The sequence below is a fragment of the Harpia harpyja genome, chromosome 9 (genome assembly GCF_026419915.1).
Source record: "Harpia harpyja isolate bHarHar1 chromosome 9, bHarHar1 primary haplotype, whole genome shotgun sequence".
NCBI lineage: Eukaryota > Metazoa > Chordata > Aves > Accipitriformes > Accipitridae > Harpia > Harpia harpyja.
In genome coordinates, this window is record NC_068948.1 from 3,201,049 (window position 1) to 3,220,265 (window position 19,217).

Consider the following 19,217-nt stretch of genomic DNA (forward strand, 5'->3'; position numbering starts at 1 on the left):
CGGTGTCCCATAACCGCTCCAAAAATAGCGTGCCGGCACTCCAAAAGGCAGCGGCATGAGTCAAACTGCCGCAGGTTGTGGGGCGAGGATCAACGCTGCTGCTGTGTCTGTCTGCCCTGCTTGTGAAGGGAACGTGTTCTCAACAGCATGGGCAGGTGCGGACCTTGCTCCAGTATCCTGTGCAGAATCTAGTGAGGAAGAGAGAGAATTACTAGGTCTAGTTCAGCTAAGGACAGGTTTAGGTGAACCCCTGAAGTGTGTTTCATGCCTTGCCTCTTGTGTGAGGTGATGGTGTTCAGACTGCAGCTGGGGGAGGGAAAGAAATGCTGCGTTTAGTGGGAGCATCTCAGAGCTTTTATTAAATGCAGTGGTCTGAACGAGTTCTGGTTCATGGCTTAACGTTTTCAGGGCCTGAGCTAAGAAAGCTGGCACCTCTGCTCTGCCTGTACCTGCCAAATTTCTCCTTTCAGCTGATGTGTGTCCCGTAGGCTTTCTGCAGGCAAACTTCTGCCTTTGGTTTAAAAACACACCTCCGAGGACTAAAGCAAGCTTTGACTTCAGTTTGCTCTTTTCCTGATTTACAAGACTCTCATGGTTTTAAATCCACACCTGTATGTAGCAGCTGTGGAGGAAAGCCTGGGGGGGTCTCAGCCACCTGTGACCACCCGCTGTGCTGGGGGCTGGCCAGCCTTTCCCTTCCAGTCAGAGAAATTCGGGGAAGGTTGCTAAGGTGAGATGACTGAGATGATTTGGTGGGAGTTAAGCAAGGAGCTCCTCTTCCTGCACCCTCAGGTGAAATATTTGTCTCTGGGGTGCTGAGGAGGATGTTATAAGGATGGTGGAATCACAGACTGGCGATAGCTGTGGGGTTTTCCCCACGCTCGTGGTTTGCTTTTCTGTGCTCTTTGTGTTGTTCGTGCCTCCGGCAGGCTGATAGCACTGATCTGGGAGGGGGCTGTTGAGCTGCTAGGCGTATCTGCTTTGAAAATTGATGTTTTTAAGCATATGCTGGAATTGCAGTGCTGTTTTACAGCTCTTCTTATCTCCCTTCCTGGAGGGAGGGGGAGATGGGCTTATCCTCGATGCTCCATTAGCTGCACATCGCTTGCGGCACGCTCTGGTTTTCGAGGTAAGTGCCTTATTCTCGATTCTGCTCTCGTTCCTGTGACTGGGAGGAATTAGCACGAACAGGAGAGAAATCCTGCTGAGCGCAGGGCTCGTACCAGCCTGTAGCATCCCAGGATGAAGCCCGACGAGCGTCACTGGGACGAGGGAGTCATTCCCAGGAACATCTCCTCTTCACCCTCCCCAAAAGGCTGCGAAAGCCCCAGGGAGAGAAACCTGAGCCTCGCCACGGCTCCAGATCCTTATTTCATCCTCCCCTGCCTGGCACCGGCCACTCTCCTCTATCCTCTTCACCCGTCAGCACAGCGGCAGAGACCTGCCGGAGCAGCCTGCAGCCGGTAAGTGAGCTGAGTTTGCTGGGGCTCTGTACGCTGCCCTCCTGGCACATGTTCCCTTTCCTCCTGCTCTTGGCAGAGGGATGGACGGCTGGAGAAGGGCAGATCTCACCATCCTGTCTGGGATTTTGGGGTGTTTATTTGCAGATAGCCTTGGATAGCGAGAAGCCACCTGAATCCCAATCCTGAGGAAAGGAAAACCATGGGGAGTGGAATGAGCAAGGTACTGGGGGGGGACAGTGGGATGCTGGCCAGCATGTCCTCCTTGGGCAGGACCTTTCTTCTGCAGCCCAGGGGGATGCTCGTTCCCAGGCTACCACGATGCCCTAAATGCAACCATTTCTCATTCCCCTTTGAAACTTCAAGCACTTAAGAAAGGGAATTAAGAAACTAAACAGCGATCCCTGGATTTATATCTGAGGTGATGAGCTAAGTGTCTGCGGGTGTTAGAAAAGTGGCAGCTGGCTTTAAATGCTCGTCCCTTGGGTGGTAAGGCTGTGGCATGAGCATCCTCAGGGCTGACGGGGGTCCCTGCATGGAAATTTCCTCCCCTTGCCCCCCCTGGGACGTGTCTGTGCTGGGCAGCCATGTGCTCCAAAGGGGGAAGTGGGGTTTTACTGCTGCTTGTTGCTCAGCTGAACTCCAGGGCTGGCAGAGGGGATTGATTTCTCTTGGTATCCTTAAATAACCGCTTGGTATGTGTGTTCTCCAGTTTAAAATTAGACTCTGAGACAACAACAGAAAGACCAGATCAGGGCAAATTCTCTCTGCGTGGCTCTGGTGCGATTTAACACTGTGGTTTCACCCCCTGCAGAAGCAGCCCGACCTGCAAAGTGGCTTTTACAGCCTCCCCGGTGTCACCAAACCTTCTTGGGGAGCCCCGGCTGCCTTTGCTGGGGGCTGGGTTGGTGCAGACACGTTTGTGTTGCAGGATCTGGCTTTGACTTGATGAGACACGGGGCTCGGCGTCGCCCTTCTAGTGGTAACAGCTTGTGCTGTGCTGGGCACAGACGTTTGCTGAATCCAGGTGTTTGCACCCCAGGAGCGGGCTGGGGTTCAGCTGAATGGTAGAAATGGGCTGGATGTGGCCCAGTGCTGTTGAAAACCCTCCCTACAGCCTCTCAAACCAGATGTTTTCTGCTAGACAGGTGCAAACACGTCCAACTGGTAACCAGCTCTTCCTTTCTGTGTCCCTGGAAACTGCTCTGGCGGGCTCTTACACCCCGTAAATACTGAGCTGCCCCTTTTTTCTCCTTCATAACCCTGCAGCAGTGAGTTGGAGGCCAAATTTGCATACTTGACAGCACTTACTGCAACATCCTGGCCAGAAAAGTATTATAAATAGCCTGTGCCTTTGCCCGTCTATCCCCAGCTGGTGGAGGCAATCTTTGAAACTATTTGCAAGAGGTGGTTGCTAGAGAATAGCAAAACAAAACCGAGCTGCAGGAGGGCTGGCCTGCCTCCGGGAGATGGGGAGATGGGGGGGAGTCCCCGCTGGAGCCCCACCTTGAAGGAGGAGGCTGGCATGAGCCGGGCTGTTTTGGGGAATCCAGCCCCCAGCAGTGCCTTTCCGATAGCAACAGGACCACAGGCAAGCCCCTTCCATTTCTGTGCTGAGTTTTCCTGAGCTCTGCGCTCCTGGAGGGGTTTGGGTTGGTGGTTTGAGTGGGCTCAGCCTTTGGTGTTCATTAATGAAGATGATTCGTTAATTAGGTGCCTGGTTTATCGTTGCCTGGGGAGTTTGCTGCCAGATGCCCTGGTCCCGCTGGTACCGTGCATGCAGCTTGATGCTCCCGCCACGTCGGATGCACGTTGTGCCCAGCGCTGTCTGAAATCTCTCTCCTTTTTTGTCACCTCCCAGGTTGTCAAAGGCCTCTACCTCGGGAACATCCGCGGTAAGTGCCTTTCCCTGCTCCACCTCCGCATTGCTGTGGGATCCCCAGGCAGCCAGCGGGGCTGGAGGAGTCCCTCTCCTCGGGGGCTCCCTGTGCCTGCTCCCGGCTGGGGACCTCGGCATCTTCCAGAGATCCAAAGCCGCCAAAAAGCCCCATCCCAATTGCAAGTGACTCCATGCATCTCAAGCCCAGGAAAGGGGACATCTGGGGGGAGCTGCGGTCACCAGCCATGCCGGAGCACTGGGGAACCCCTGGCATGGCTGGAAACCTCCCACGTTTGCTGAGACAATATTTACAGTGGGTCAACGCCTGGCTTTCTTGCTGGGGCCTCTAGTCCTGTGGGGAACAGGGTGAAGCTTGGGTTTCACCCAACAGTGAGGACATGACAGCCTTTTCCAAGTTAGCAGTATAATTTCTGATTCTGGGGGTGGCTTTAGGAGCCTGCTGAATACCCAGTGCATCCGAGGAGGATTTTGCTTTGAAAGAGGTGCATCGCGATGCCCCGTCTCCTTTCCTGCATCGTGCTGGGTGAGAGGCAGCGGGAAGAGGCTGGCGTGGGGGTCAAGGGGCTGGGGGGGGGGATGGATGCGGGTTGCTGGTGAGTGCTTGGTCCAGAGGATTTCCCAGGAGGGCAAATGACTGACGTGCCGCTCCTGCTTCCAGACTCTGAGGACCGGGAAAACCTGCTGAAGAACGGGGTGACGCACATCCTCTCCATCCACAACAGTGCTAAACCGGTGCTGGAGGTCAGTTCCCCGGCTGGGGGGGGGCTGGGGGACCACCCCGGGGGAGCAGGGGCTGGGAAGGTGCAGATGGAACCCACGCCGTCTTCTCCTGGCGTGGGGCAGAGAGGGAAGAAGCAATGTCGGGATTCGCACCGGTTTTTTTTGCACCGATTTGCGCCGTGCGATGTTAAATTGCACCCAAAGGGGCTCGGCGCTGGCTTTCGAGGGAGAGGGCAGCGGGATGTTTTAGGGGACACGACCACCTCCCTCCTCGATGGTTTGTCGGGTGAAGGTGTCCAGCCGCAGCCCCGCTCCGGGGTGCTGCCGCGGGGAGAACCGCGAGAGGGCGGCGGAGCCCCGCGGATCGCAGCGCCGGGGCCGCATCCAGCCCCGACGGGGCGGTTGGGGGGGGGCACAGCAGGACCTGGAGGACCCCCCCACACACACCCCCCCCATCCCACCTCCCCTCCCAAAGCCCTGGCTTTGCCTGCTCGGTCCTGTGGTCCCCCGTCTCGCTGACCCCGGAGCGCCGCGGACCCCTCGGGCTGTGGGTGGGGGAAACTGAGGCAGGAGGGAGCTGCTCGGTGGGTTGATGCCGGAGGTGCCGGCTAGGTTTTTTGTGCACAAATCCTGCTTCTACGGACCGGTGGGCCGGGTGGAGCCTGCAGCAGGAGGAACAACCCCGTGCGGGAGATGCTGGGGCCACGCTGCTCATCCTGCAGCCGATGGCCATGTGCAATTTGCACTTTGTCCCGGCGTCGGACCCGCTGCCAGCTCCCAAATCCTGGGATGCTGCAGAAGGCGAAGGGGACTGCCAGGACCTCTCGTCCTTCGGGGCCACGATGGGCAGGGAGCCCCAGCAAAACACCAGCTTGAGCCTCTTCCCCGCTAAGGGATTGAGTAACGTGGAGGAAAGGAAGGAGAGAGAGAAGGAAGGAGGCTGCCTAAAATCGGTGCAGAGAAACAGCTTGTGCCTGGAGAAGGGGCAGCGGCTGGGGTCTGGCAGGGCTCGGGGCACGGCCAGACAGATAGCAAACCGCATGGTGAGCTTACAACACGGAGCAAGCCAGCGGGCTGGTGGAAAGGGGAACTGGAAAGGCATGGTGGGTTGAGCAATGTGTCAATCACAGCCCTGGGTCAGGAACCGCAAACCCCAGCACCGTTCCCATGCGTGGCCCAGCTCCCTGAGGTGGGATGGGGGCACCCGGCCCCGTGGGGAAGGGGAAGCTGCTGGGAGCCCGGCAGTTAATCCGTGATCGGGGTGCGGGTCAGGGTTTGGGGAGGAGTGGGGTCGTTTCAGCTGCTCCACCGGTTGGCACGGTGGTTCTCCTCGCCGTGGGGAGATCGGGCTGGCACCAGGCATGGCAGGGCACAGCCAGGTTTTGGAAAGCCGCAGCCCATCACGGCTCACCCCGCAAAAACTTGCTGGTCCCCGTGCCCCTGCCTGGTGCATGGCCCCCTTCCATCCGCTGAGCTCCCCCCACCACCCACCATCCCCTGCGTGCCGGGGAGCCGCGGTTTGGCCGGGGATGTGGATGAGGAACCCTGCGGCTCTGTTTTTCCCCCGCTGCCCCAGCCTCTCCGGCAGCTTCTCCGGGTGGGGAGCATCCAGCCGGCACGCCACAGGGAGCCGGCGAAGCGGCACATCGCTGTGGCACCTCGTCGCCGTCCCACGAGAGGCTGTGGGATGGCGGGGGCGAGCGTGGGACGGGGCTGGGGAGGATGAATGGGATGGAGAGGTGATGCATGGGAAAGCCCGCCCGCGCTCATCCTCGAAACGTGGGTCTTTCCAGTGCAGAAATATCCCCGTGCCTGTCCTGCTCTGCCCCTTCCCTCCTTAAATAATTGGCTTTTTCCAGCGTCCCTATTTGCTGTGGGCTGGAGGGAAGTGGCCCATGGGTTTGGGCTGCGTCAGCCCAGGGGGGACCTTTCGGCAGCGATGCCACAGGGAGCTGATGGAGATGGGGCAATCCCTGGTGCTCAGCCGTTTTGGCTCTGGCTGGCAGGATTTCCACCCATTTCACTAAGAAAAAAAAAACCCAACCCCCAAAAACTCAGATGAAAAGGATCTAATTTTAGCTCAGAACAGGGAGGATCGAGGAAGCGATGTTTTAAAGAAAGGAAAGTAATCTGACCTACGCCAACATGTGGCAGGATGATTTATTGTGTATTAAAAGGACCGGGAGGAAATAACTCATTGATGAGAGTGACTTCATCAGTGCGTGTTCACACACATCTTCCTGATGGGACTCGTCGGTCAGGGCTCCAGGAAAGGGGTGGCTGAGTTTTGGGGGGCTCCTGAGCATCGTAGCAGTTCCCCACAGCCTGGCCTCTCCTCTAGGCTGAAATGGGGGGGAAATAGCCCGGGGTGGGATGGATGCGACCCGTCACAGCTCTCCCTACCCGTGGGGAGCAGGGCGATGGCACCGAAAGTGGATTGTGGCTTTCCCCTCACCGAAGGTTCAGCTGGGGAGAGGGAAAAGAGAGAAATGGGGCATTTTGTGTTTCTCGGTGGTATCTTATTACTGCAACTGTCTTTATATTGCAGGACATGACCTATCTCTGTATCTCGGCCTCAGATTCATCCAGTCAAAACCTGTAAGTCGTTTGCCATCCTTTTGCCTCCCAGCATCGCGTGTTGGTAGTTGTTGGTCAATAAAAGCTCAGGTTCTGCAGAATGAAGGTTCAGTTCATTCCTGCTGTGAAAACTTCACATCATTGCTGAGCTTGACAGAAGCTGCGGTTCATTCTCGGATGGTAAATAGCATTTGTAGGACTTAAAATCTGTTTCTGTGTGTGTTTGCAGTCTGTAAATTTAATTTTCCATCAAATTTCAGAATTCTTCTACTGGGCAGGGTTGAAAATGGGAGCATTTTTTATTGGTTTACAAAGACAGTGATTTGTGTTGGTCTTCTAGACATTCTCCTTGGAAAGAGAAATAAAATATTTATTAAACTCAACATTTTTTTCCCCACACAAAGCTTAGATACTTCTAAGTCCTTTAATGATGTTCTTGAGATGAAGCTGGTGAGAGATGCTGCAAGGAAGCCCCAGGCTTTCATGGGGCGCGGTGCTGGGGTGCGATGGGTGCAGGTGCTGCTGGCACTGGGGAGGTTGCAGAACCCCGCTGCTGCTTTGGGTGACAGGCATCCATAAACCATCCGTTGCAACCAGAAAATAGGCGACTCCGAGGGATTTTTTCTCGCCAATCAAACCCTAAAAAGGATCAAAACTTCATGCACAGTGACCGGACTGAGCCCCCCTTGCAGAGGTGCTGGTTTTCCAGCATCCTTGGGAGCAGCCGTGCCCGCGGGTGTGATTCTGCTTGCTCATGCTCCCGCTGAGCGGAAAGAGAAGCTTTACAAGAAAGCCTTGCCTCAGCAAGAGCTGGGTTTTTTGGTTGTTATTTTTTCTCTTCTCACATTTCTTTGCATTTGTGGCATGTCTACTGAAAGGAGAAAAAAAAAAAAAGAAAAAAAAAAAAAAAAAAGAAGATAAGGCTGGCTGCCGGAAGGAAGACTTATTCAAGGAGCTATTTTCTGCTTTTTCTGCTTGTCAGTTTATGCCTTGGATTTCACAATCCTGGTGAACTTTGTGTCCTGCAGAGAAGATGCTTGTGACTCAGGACCTCAGTGGCTCTCAGCATTACCAGGCTCCATGCCCCGATCCCACGCTTCGAGGCTGGAAAAGAACAGGGAGAGCTTTCCTCTGGCTGGCTACCTGCGGAAAAAAACCCCGTGGAGTGGGTGAGGATGGATGGAGTGGCTGAAGTGCTCACTTCCCTCCCTCTGGGATGGGTTGGGAGAGCGATGGAGCGGGCAGGAGGCTGGCAGCAAGCGTGCTGAGGGAGCCGGAGGCGAGAGCATCATGTCTTTGCAAGCAAAGTGCATTGCTCCTGGTCCTAGCCAAGGAGCTGGAATGGAGGACTGGGATCTGGAGAGCCTGGACCTGTGTAGGCAACACGTGCAGGCCCTGGGGGATGCTGCCTGCTCTGCGAAGATGAGTAGGACGAGGAGAAATCCCCCGGGACAAGCTTTAGGCAGGGAAACACCCTTCCAAATGGCGATGCTCCGTTTGTTTTGGTGGTTGAGAAGGAGGCATGGCTGTAGCCCACGAGGAGCGATGGACTGACATCATCCAGGGCTGAGAGGCTCAGTATTTTTAGTATGACCACAGCTTCAGAGACTCCTCCATCTCTCCTCCTCTCCTCGGGCAGCAGAACCCTCTGCTATTTCTGAATACATCCTTGGCTGGTTTCTTAGAAGGCGCCTGAGCCCTGCCCTTCCAGGGAAGTGTGAAAAGTATCATCCCCTTCGATCCCCTTTCCAGGGAAGGGTGAAGAGCATCCCCTTTGATGGGCTAACAGGGGTGGGGGAGCTTTTGGAGGATTCTGCCTTGTCCCTGCAGGGAAGCCGGCTTTGAGCCCCGCTGGGAGTGAGCCCTCGGCGAGGGGCGTGGGGGGGGGAATAACTCTGCAGTAGTTTGTGCCTTGGCTTCTGAGAAATCAGGAAGGCTGTGCAGGCGCACACCCACCCCATCACGCGGAGGCAGAGGAAGTCCGGCGCCGGAGCGAAGGCTCTGCCGGCTCCCGCATTCGCTGCCGGATGGCTCTGGCTCAGCTGTGCCAAAGGGACCCTCTTCTCCTCCCAAAAAAGCCAGAGCTGTGTGGTCAGGGAGTCCACCAGCAGCCCGAGTTACCTAGAATCGAGTTTTCTGCCTCAAAACTGCCCCAAGGGTCAGCGCGGCTGCGAGGGTGAGCAGGAATGGGCAGCGTTTATTGCAAACGCGTGTCAAGGAGCCGAATACCTGGCTCGGCGTGGACTCTCAGAGATGCTCGCTGTCTTCAGGAGGGATCGGCGGCAGCTTCCAGCATCCCGCACAGCGATGAGCGGGAGGGATGCGTCTCACCGGAGCCCGCATAACCCTCCCATGAACACCTACCTCTATCTCATCAGTATACATGTAGTTATTTATCCTGTTTTCTAGGTCTCCATGCCTCCAAAAAGATGGGTGCTGCTCATATAGCTGAGAATCCAGCTCAGAAGGAGCGAAGCACCATAGCACGTTGCAGCTGAGCTGCCAGAAAGCCCTGGCTCCCTGCCCTGCCCTGTTTTGCTGCAAAACTCGCCGGTTAGGGTTAACGTGCTCTCTCTGCCTTGCTGGCAGTTACTGGTTATGCTTTCAGGAATGCAGGCAGCTACTGGGGGACAAGCCTGTGTTGTTGCTGGGAGCCTTACCTCCCTGGCACGGGCACCTCTCCATGCCCTCTCTTGTTTGGGAAGGGGCTGGAGAGGCTGCTTGGGGTGAGGAGGGGAAGGGAGTTGCACCATTTTGGGACCTGCAGGCAAAATGCCATCTTTCCCTTGGAGGGAACTGGGTGTTTTTGGCATCTTTTGGGAATTAGGGGTGAGCCGATGGCTCAGGACAACCTCTGACGTGGGGATGTGCATGTCCCTTGGGCACAAGATGACACCTTGCCCTGGAGGCTGTCTCCCTGGGGTCCTCCCTGAGCTGGTTTGGCTGATGGCATCGCCCTGCTCCCATCCCGATACCTTGGGAAGCAGGAAATCCCTGGGAAGTCTCCTAGGTCATTTCCTTCCTGGCAGATGAAGATCAGCCCCTCTGACTTGGTCTGGCAGAGGAAGGATCTCTGCTCCCACCCCACGCCGGTAGCCCCAGGGTGGTGGGAAGTCCCGGTGGGGAGTTGGGGGGGGGCACAACTCCTGCTGCTGGTGTGGCCGGGTGCCTTGCAGGTGTGGGCAGCCCTCCCGTCCTCACCTCCCTGCCTCTCTCCTTGCAGGCTGCAGCATTTTAAGGAGTGCATCAAGTTCATCCACGAATGCCGGCTCGGTGGTGGAGCCTGCCTCGTCCATTGGTGAGAGCTGCCATAACCGTCTCGCGTCCCCGGTTCGCGTCGGTCCTCTGGGAGGTGGGGATGGGCTCCCAAAAAGTGTCCTCGACGTCGAACGTCACTTGTGGTGGGGAGGAAGAAGAGAAGACAAGGAACAGCGGAAGGGCGACAGGGGAAGGTCTCCGCTGCCGGGACCCGTGGGGATGGGTGGTCTGTGCACTGAAAACCTGAGCATCCAAAGAGGTGGGACAGGCTAGAGGAGGGGACAGGAGGAAGCCACCTGCCTGGGACCACCAGTGGTGGCCCCCTGCCCGTGTGGCTCCTTACCCCCCACCCAACCCATGGCTGGGGAACCCTGCTGGCACCCCAAGCGAGACGGGGGTGCCCGTGGGAAGATGCAACCCATGGGTTTCCCTTGCTGCGGGGCCACACCAGCCTCCGCGGTGGGAATATCTCTCCCTGACGCTGCTCCCTTGCACCGTGCCAGCCTGGCTGGGGTCTCCCGCAGCACCACCGTCCTGGTGGCTTACCTCATGACGGTGACCGAGCTCGGCTGGGAGAGCTGCCTGGCTGCCACCAAGGCCGTGCGGTCCTACGTCAGCCCCAACTTTGGCTTCCAGCAGCAGCTGCAGGAGTACGAGGTGACCTTGCTGCAGGAGGTACGTCCCGCGCCGACGTCCCCTTATATACGTGTCTGCAGAGTTTGCAAACATGCATGGCTCTTTTGCATGCAGCTCACGGCGGGGACCAGCTGTTTGCCTGAGCTGGCCTTTTGTGCATGCTATTTATTGCCTGGGGATTTTGGGTTTTGCATGCAAAAAAAAAAAAAAAAAAAAAAAAGAAGAAAATAAAAAAAAAAAAAAGAAGTGCCTCGACATTATGCGAGTGCACTTAAAAAAGCCCTTTAAAACCCCAGTGCTTTTCTCGAGAGTTCAGTCAGGACACAGCAGGAGGGACGGGTGAGCAGCAAGTCCCCCCCCCGGGAGCCCCGGGAAGGGCGCTGGGCTGGTTCCCAGGAATGCAGCACGACGCAGCAGGAGCCAGAGGCGGAAAGGGGGAGAGGAGAGGGAGGAAAGCTCTTGCGAGTGGCTTCGGGATGTCTGGGAGTGCTTGGATCTGGCTGGGCTTCCTCTGACAGCAAGTCCTCTGCTTTTAGAGGCAGGCGACAGACAGGAGCAAGTGTCGATGGAGGAATTCTCCTGTTTCCTCCCCAAAATGACACAGAGCAGCAGTTTTTAGGAGAGTGGAAGCTCTGGCTAGGTGGGTTCCCATCCTGCGCAGGGGAGGGATGGTGTAGCTGAGCCGAGCTGGATGCCGGCAGCTGGGAGTGACAGTGGCATGTTTAATCGGGAGAGCACTAGTCGCGGAGATCAGAGTTGCGCTTTTGACCCGGAAAGCCTTCAAAAGCAAAGGGAAAGGCCTTTAAAAGCACAGCTCCCACCTGGCTCCCTGGCTGCTTTCCAGCTTCCCACACCAGACCCTTCTCCTCTGCCCAGCCCCGGGTTCCACAGCAAAGGACAGGCATCCAAAACTTCCCCGGGAGGGTACACAGGTCACGGATGGACCTCTGTAAGGAAAGACTAACCCACAACTTGATGTGTACAAGGCATCTGGTAGCCCACGTCACCCCTAAACTTGGTCCCATCCCTGGAAGCAAGACCCCAAGCAAAGCCCCCCCATCCACTGCAGCCACAAGCATCGTGCAATGGCCCCGTGGCAAACGGTGGTGGGGACCCGGTGGTCCCTCCGGCCACGCCGAGCCCTTCGAGGGGATTTCTCTCCTCCCGGGAGAGGCAGGGACAGCGTGTGACATTGGCCCAAATGTCAGCCCCTTCCCTGCCACCAAGTTCCCTTCCCTGGGTGCCAGAGGGAGCAGGCAGCCGCTGTCACATGAAGGACGTAGCCCTGCCCCGTTATCACCGGCTTGCAAAAACGCTCGTGGAGGAGGGTGGAAAATGGTCCAAGGGATTACAAAACACGCGCAGCGCTGGAGATTCCCTGTGGGGCTTCCCCTGCCTGGGCCAGCTCGCCCCATCCCTTCCCACGCTCTGGCCGCGTCCCAGCACGGACCGTGATGTGGGGTTTGTTGTCCACCCCCCTCCATCCGAGCTATTCCTCCTGCTCCCCAAAATCCAGGCTGGGCTCAGCAGGCACCAGACTTTCCTCCCTTTCCCGTAGCTGCTGCTTTTTCATCACCTCAGAGTTTTGCTGGGGGCTTTGCAAGCATTTCCCTGAAAATATGAAAGGCAGAGCCAAGGGTGGAGGCACTTGGATGTGTTTTTCTGAGCCGCGGGGTTTAGCAAGAGCCACCTTTTACTTGAAACACCCTGCGTTCCCCACGATCGCAGCATCGGGGAGGGAAGCTGTGGATGGCTCTCGTGGGCGGACTGCTGCGAGCATGGCTCCGGGGGCGAAGGCTGGGTGCTGGGAGCGCTCTGCCGTTACTCACCCACAGCTGCATTTGAAGAAGGGGAAGAGCCAGGATGGATGCTCCAACCCAACCAGCGATGCTCTGCTCCCAGCTCGCCCCTGCATCCTCCGCCTTTGCAAGAGGAATGGAATTGCGGGCAGGTCAGCCGAGATGGATGGCTGGGGTCCCACGGGGCGGTGGGCACCATAGGCATTCACCTGTGTGGCCAGAAGCCCGTGGGACCCGATGCCACATGGGTCCTGCACCTTGCTTTGTGCCAAGCAGCAGTTGGCTCGCTTACCTTGGCTGCGGGAGGTCGCACCTTGTTCCTGTTTGTGGCTTTGAGGCGGTTTTCCGTGTGTGTAGGTTGGATGCAGGAACAAGGGTATTGTGACTTGAGCTTCAGCTCTTGCTGAGGATAGAAAAGATGCTAAATTTCCCCATTTAGCCCAGCTGTCGTCCCAGCAGGCAGCAATCCAGAAACGCAGTGCTTGGGAGCAGACATGGATAAGGGCTGGGCAGGCTGCTCAGGAGGAAAAGCCTCATTTCTTGTTGGTTAAAACCTGGGAAGAACAGGTCGGTCCTTCTGGGGACCTCCTCCCCAGGGCTGCGGGTGAGCATCCCTCGGTGCCTTAGTTTCCTTGATCCGGAGCAGGGACCTCGGACGGGACCCCGGGAGGTAGAAATGGGGAAGATGCTCTGTGAGACTGGCCAGCCAGCCCCTTGCCGCAGGAAGAACGCATCAAGCGTGCAGCTGGGGTTTCGAGCTGGCAAATGGTGCTTAGCAGGGCTAGATGGATAAAGAAGGAAGGAAAAGACCAAGAGCAGCAGCAGGATGACGGGTAAGGTTAGAAAAGGAAGTAAGTGAGCGCAGAAAAGACAGCGTGGATGTGAGAGAGGGCACAGATGGGCATTCAGGTGATGGACCTGTCCCTCCCTGCCCCAAGGTCCCCGCCGGGTGCTGGCACACTCCGGCCAGGCTTCCTTTCTCCTGCCCCGGTGCCGTCCCAGATGGGATGGATGCTCCTGACCCCAGGAGAGAGGAGGAGGGCAGCGGGTTAGTGGTCAGCACTGGAGGAAACGGGCTGTAACCACTTCTTGCTCTGGCTTTAAAAGGAAACGCCTGGCAGCAGCAGAAGGGTGCTTCCCCCGGCCTCCCGCCGGCTCCTTCCCTCCTTTGCTGGATGGTGGGAGCCAGCTCCGAGGCTGGGCGGTGGGTGCTGAGCCTTGGTGGGTGCCGAGCCTGGGTGGCCAGGCTGGTCTCCCCATGGACCTTCATCCCTCCGGATGGTTTGCATGGAAGGGATGTTCTCCCCATGAGCAGCTGGCATGGATGCTTGCCCCAAATCCTATCCCAAATCCTTTGGAAGTCACTACCCAAGGGTTGTTTTCTTAGCAAGGAAATCAGGCTTGGTTCTTGGGGTCCACCCCGAACAAGGGGTCTTCATTCTTGCAGGCGGCGAGCGCGCAGCAGCTGTGGTCAGTCCTGCTGTCTGAGGGAGTGGATTTGGGAAATCCAGACATTCCCGGCGGAAATCCCCTCTGCCCGAGCTGACTTTCCCTGGCTGCAGGAGGCCGGGGGGGGGATGCCACCAGGGTCAGTCTCAGATTTTCTCCTCTTGCTCCTCATGGTCCCCGTGCCTGTGGCAGCCCCGGCAGGACAGGGCTGAGCTGCCCGTCCCGCTGCCGTGCATCCTGCACCTTTGGGGTGAGCTCGGTGGCTCCTGGCCGTGGGGTGCCGCTGCGGCACCCCGGGAAGCCGGAGCTGTTGCAGAGGCATCTCACCCTGGGGATGCCGAGGCTGGGCAGCTCGTGGGGGGGGGGCTGCCTGCCCTCTCCTTCTGGTTCCCCCAGCCGCACCCCATGCCTGTCCCGGTGCTACCCCGTGCCGGGACTCCGATGCTCGGTCCCTCTCCAGACCCTTTGAACCCACACGTTTTGCATTTCCAACTCCGTGCCCTCCATCCTGTTTGTAAGGTGTTTGGTATCGCTGGGCATGCTCCTACCACTCATCCTAGTGAGTCCTACTTGCTGGAGCAGCTGGTTCCCAGCTACTTTGGAAGATGGCAAAACCCTGCCAGCTCCCCGTGAGCACCGGGCAGCTGGCACGGCGGGTCTCGGCAGAGCTGCCCATTCCTGCCCACACTTTCAGGCGCTGCAGTCTGGGCCTGTCTGGCCGTTTCTCATCCCAGCAGTAGTGGGAAGCAATTTTACGGACCGTCTCTCGCTTCCCAGCCATCTCCGGACCTCAGCCTGCTGCCAGCTGGCCCCCGGCCTCTGGCACGCTCCTGCCACCGGAGCAGCCTTTGCAACTGGCTGCAGCGATGTGGGGGGATCGAGAGGCACCCCCCAACCGCCCAACGGCGAGCAAGATGCTCTGCAAACAAACCTGCCTCAGCGTGCAAGAGCCGACTTGGCCGTGCAGCTTGTGGCAACGAGTGCAGCCTGTCCCCGTGCTGCCACGGCGGGGAGAAAGCGCGGGAAAGCTTTTCTTACAGGAATTTGGGCACACAAGGAACAACAGCAGCTTCTTGGCAATGAAAAGTAAATAAAGCTGCTGTCCCGGCTGCAGCCGGCATGAGAAGCTGAGGATGCTGCCAGCTCGCTGGGTCCATCTGTGCTGGGCTGGGGATGCGGGGAGCGCTCGGTTGGGGGGAAACTGTCGCATCTCTCATATGACGTGATCGTGTTGCGTGGCACGTGAGCTCCTGTGAAACTGGGATCTTTCTGCTTGCTGGCTGTGGCTGGGGATCCCCCGGCCTCGGCTGTGGCTGGGATGCAGCGGGCATTGCCCCCGCTCAGCTCGCTGCTTTCCACTGGCGCTGGTGCAAGCCCCGGCTCTCAAGTTGGGGGTTTCTCAGCCCCCGCTGACCCTGACAACCTCTTTTGGCTTTGTCCTGGCAGTACCGCACCTGGATCCGCCGCGACTACGGCAGGAACCCGTTCAAGGACCAGGAGGAGCTGCAGTGCTTGCTGGCCCGGCAGGAGCAGAGGCAGAAGGAGCAGCAGCTGGGGAGCAGGGATTGCTCCTGGCTCCGGTCTCCAGCTCCCACCTACCCGCTCCCCTACCACGCAGGTGGCACCAGCAGAAGCAGATGGATGAACAGATAAGCAGCTGGCTGCTCACAGGCAGACATTGGCCCTGGGGCTTGGAAAATTCAGTCTTCCCTTTGCCAAGCGCCCGCGGGGGTTCATGTCTAGGGCAGCAAGCAGCCAGCGCCGGCCTCGGCCGGGGGCTCGAGGGTTGGAGCAGGGGGGGGTCAGGACTCGCAGACCCTCCCTTTGGCTGCTGGCTCTGTATATACCTCTGGGCAAGCCAGTTAATTGATGACAGTGTCTTGCTCTGTCCCGTTCCCCCATTCCCCAGTGGATCGCGGCCACTTTTCCATCACCCAGAGCAGCATCAAGCCCCGTCCCTCTCTCCAGCAGCACGGTAGCCGGGCACTCCTCCGGCAGGGCATGGGGATGCCAACGCAGCCCTTGGAAAGCCAGAGCAGGACGAGATGGGGAGAGGCCACCTTGTCTCCTGCTTTGCGGTGAAGCTGGGGGCCGATGCAGCCTGCGAGGCTGCCCCGAGGAGGGAGAGACGGGTCCTGGGGGTGTGGGTGTGCTGCCGAACCCGGCTGTCACCCCGTGGGATGGGGAGAAAGGCGCCAGAGGCTGAGCTGCTCCCGGGGCTGCAGATGCCCCTCACTGTGTTTGGACTTTCCTGGTCCAGCCTGTCCTTGGCAGATGTCTGTCTGGCATTTTTCTTAACCGCTCCCCCCCTTCCCAGGGAGGGGGAAATCCAGCAGTGCCGGAGGCTGCCCGTCCCCACTGCCTCCATCCCCAGAGCCGGAGCGGTTTTGGGTTTCCCCTGCTGCCCGATCTGAATGTCCCCGGTTGCAAAAGAAGCCAATTGCTCGATTGGACTCAGTCAACCCACAGACCAATTTAATGTTGTCCCTCTCCAACAGCCATTTTAATATCGAAAGACCATGACGGTGTCCCTTTTTTCACCCCAAACTCATACACCGTGTTTCCAAAGCGTGGACTCGCTGCCTTCCTTTGCCAGGACTCCCCACATCCATCCTACAAGGGGGGGTTCCCAACCCATTGACACAGCCCTTCTACATTTAAACCTTTAAATCTTCCATGTAAGCTTGGCCTTTTACTATAAATACCTTGCTTGGCTTCTCAAAAATACCTGTTCTGAGAAAAAAAAAAAAAGGCATTTAAAATATTTCTAGGAATTCCCTTAATGAAAATTTCTGGGTACTTGGTGTGTGACAGCGCTGGGGGTGACTCGCCCAGCTCCTAATAAAGAGGAGAGTGATTAAAACCATGAGGATGGCTGGTCTTGATTTGCGGTGTTCCTGATGGGAATGGAGGGATGGACTGACATGACCGCTCCGCTGCTGTATCCTGTTTCCTATTTTCTTGATGAGAGCCACCAGCAAAATTAAAAGTTTTAAAGACTCAATGTTCAGCCATAATGTACAGGATTCCGGGAGAAAAATTACAGGGGCTTTTCCCTGTCTTTTTAGGTTGAGAAAAGGGTCCCTTTGGCTGTTATTCTACATGGAGGTATGCTGCGGTTCGTGCCTGCAGCATGCTCTGCGTGGGAAAGTGCCTGAGCAATTAATGAGCTCAAGGACCGTAAATGCTGTTGATGGAGTGGACTGAAGGGAAATTGAGCAAACTGGGTCGATATTGGTTTTAATGCCTCCGTTATCACTTTAGGAAGCAGAAAAATGGAACTTGTGCACAAGAAAAAAAGAGAAGAAAGTTAGTTTCTGGTGTTAATAGGAAGTTATAGGAGATATGTGATAAGCAGAGATTAGATCTGCAGTAGGTGTGATAACCTCTGCGGAGCGCTGCCATCCCGTCGCCTGCACCAGCCTGGATGGCTGTGCCCCTTCCCATCCCTCGACCGGCTATCCTGGGACTCAAACATTCCCCAAGGAACTGCAGCACCAAAGCAGCACTTACCCCTGGAAAAAATCCCCCTGAATTTGGGAATCACAAGGGATGCTCCCTGTAAGCTGCAGCGTCACCTATGCCTGGCATCACAGCAACAACCGTTGCCCAAAGAGCATCTCCTAAGCCAAAGTTCCCCCAAATTTGAGGGCTGTCCCAGGCAAATACATATATTTTTCCACTCTGGCCTGCATCAATGGGACTGTGGTGGCTTTAGGACTTCTGGGCACTGGAAGGCAAGCCCTGTAGCAGGTAAAACCGGGCTGATTTCCACTTCTTTCTACATTGCGAGGAGCACTGCAAGCTTCACTGCTCAGCTCTCCTGTGCCACATCAGCCCTCCTGAAAGCCCGGTGCCTCCAGCGTGGGGAAAAACCTCTCCGCTGAAGTGTGAATGAGTTTCCCGGGGTGTTGCTCGAACACAGGGAAATAGTTTGCAAGAAATTCCCGGTCCTGCTGCCTGCCCCAGGGTGTGTTTTGCATTTTCCCTTGCCAGCCCCTGGCAGGGCTACGAGGCGTCTCGCTTCCTTCCAGCCTGCCGCAGTTGGCACCGTGAGCAGCTGAAAACCCCATTTTAAGGGGGTTATTATTTTCTCCTCCTCCCGCTGGGATCCCCTTCACCCCAGGGAATTGAGGTTTTGCCTTACCAGGCTGCCCGTGAAGTCGTGGAGCCAAAATGAAGCCAGATGTGATGGCATCACCCTGCTGGTAGCAGGGTTGCAATTAGTCTCCGGCTCGCTGGGCTCCAGAGGGGACAAGGGAACGGAGAGGCTCGATTATACGAAGCCCCTTTAAAATATCCTGAATTTGCCAGAATTTTTACAAAAGAAACAATTTTTTACGGGGGGGGTGTCTCCATCCGGCACGGGGAAACAGGACCGGTGTCGCGGGGGACGGTGACGCAAACCCCAGCTGCAAAGCTTAGCTTGTTTCTCGGTAAAGCAAAGAAATAACCCTCCTAGCCATATCTGATTGCAAAAGGGGTTTTTGGCTCTCCCCAAATCTCACAGGGGGGATCTGATTAGGATCAGTCGGGTGTTTAAAAACAAGGGCTATTACAACCATTATTTATTAGAAATGACAGTAAAGGTTGTGTACCTTAGATCATTATTTTTATTATACCATCTGTGCAGCTCCATACATTTCCCATTTCTCTATAGTACCCACAGGGGAGTAATTACAGTTTTCTTCCAAGAAATGTGTGTGTAATCTGGTAATCCCAAAAACCCCCTTTGAAATCAGGCTGCAAATGGTCCCTTAACCTCTGCTGTGGCCAGCGGCCCTGGCTGGGTACAGCCGGGCTGGGCTGGGGCTGCTGGGCACTGCCAGGGCACCGATCCTGGCTGGGGCACAGCCGGCACTGCCACGGCAGCGAGGGAGGGACTGATCCGGGACCTGGGGTTGATCTGGGATGGAACTGGGGACTGCCTGGGGATGGACTGATCTGGGACTGGGGAGACTGGTCTGGGACTGGGGATGGACTGGTCTGGGACTGGGGATGGACTGGTCTGGGACTGGGGAGACTGTTCTGGGACTGGGGATGGACTGGTCTGGGACTGGGATGGACTGGTCTGGGACTGGGGAGACTGATCTGGGGCTGGGGAGACTGGTCTGGGACTGGGGAGACTGATCTGGGGCTGGGGAGTTTGGTCTGGGGCTGGGGAGTCTGGTCTGGGGCTGGGGCTGGACTGATCTGGGTCTGGGGATGGATTGGTCTGGGACTGGGGAGATTGGTCTGGGACTGGGGATGGACTGATCTGGGGCTGGGGAGACTGGTCTGGGGCTGGGGAGACTGGTCTGGGACTGGGGATGGACTGGTCTGGGACTGAGGAGACTGTTCTGGGACTGGGGATGGACTGGTCTGGGACTGGGATGAACTGGTCTGGGACTGGGGAGACTGGTCTGGGACTGGGGATGG

General features: G+C 57.1%; 1 protein-coding gene across 1 annotated transcript; it reads left to right on the top strand.

Annotated features, from left to right (window-relative positions):
- The first annotated feature begins 1,279 nt into the window (after positions 1-1,279).
- Positions 1,280-16,666, top strand: LOC128145641 (dual specificity protein phosphatase 22-A-like). The gene is made up of 8 exons (XM_052796089.1): positions 1,280-1,463; positions 1,608-1,683; positions 3,322-3,355; positions 4,019-4,101; positions 6,629-6,678; positions 9,881-9,955; positions 10,419-10,590; positions 15,246-16,666. Exons 2-8 carry the CDS (start codon positions 1,663-1,665, stop codon positions 15,450-15,452), a joined length of 642 nt encoding a protein of 213 aa, XP_052652049.1. The 5' UTR covers positions 1,280-1,463; positions 1,608-1,662; the 3' UTR covers positions 15,453-16,666.
- The last annotated feature ends 2,551 nt before the right edge of the window (positions 16,667-19,217 follow it).

What these genes read in the sequence shown, in the direction of transcription:
- LOC128145641 (XM_052796089.1), top strand. Translation starts at nt 1,663, where the DNA reads ATGGGGAGTGGAATGAGCAAG. An exon ending in GTGCTAAACCGGTGCTGGAG is followed by an intron (nt 4,102 to 6,628) that starts GTCAGTTCCCCG and finishes TTTATATTGCAG; the next exon opens with GACATGACCTATCTCTGTAT. An exon ending in GATTCATCCAGTCAAAACCT is followed by an intron (nt 6,679 to 9,880) that starts GTAAGTCGTTTG and finishes CTCTCCTTGCAG; the next exon opens with GCTGCAGCATTTTAAGGAGT.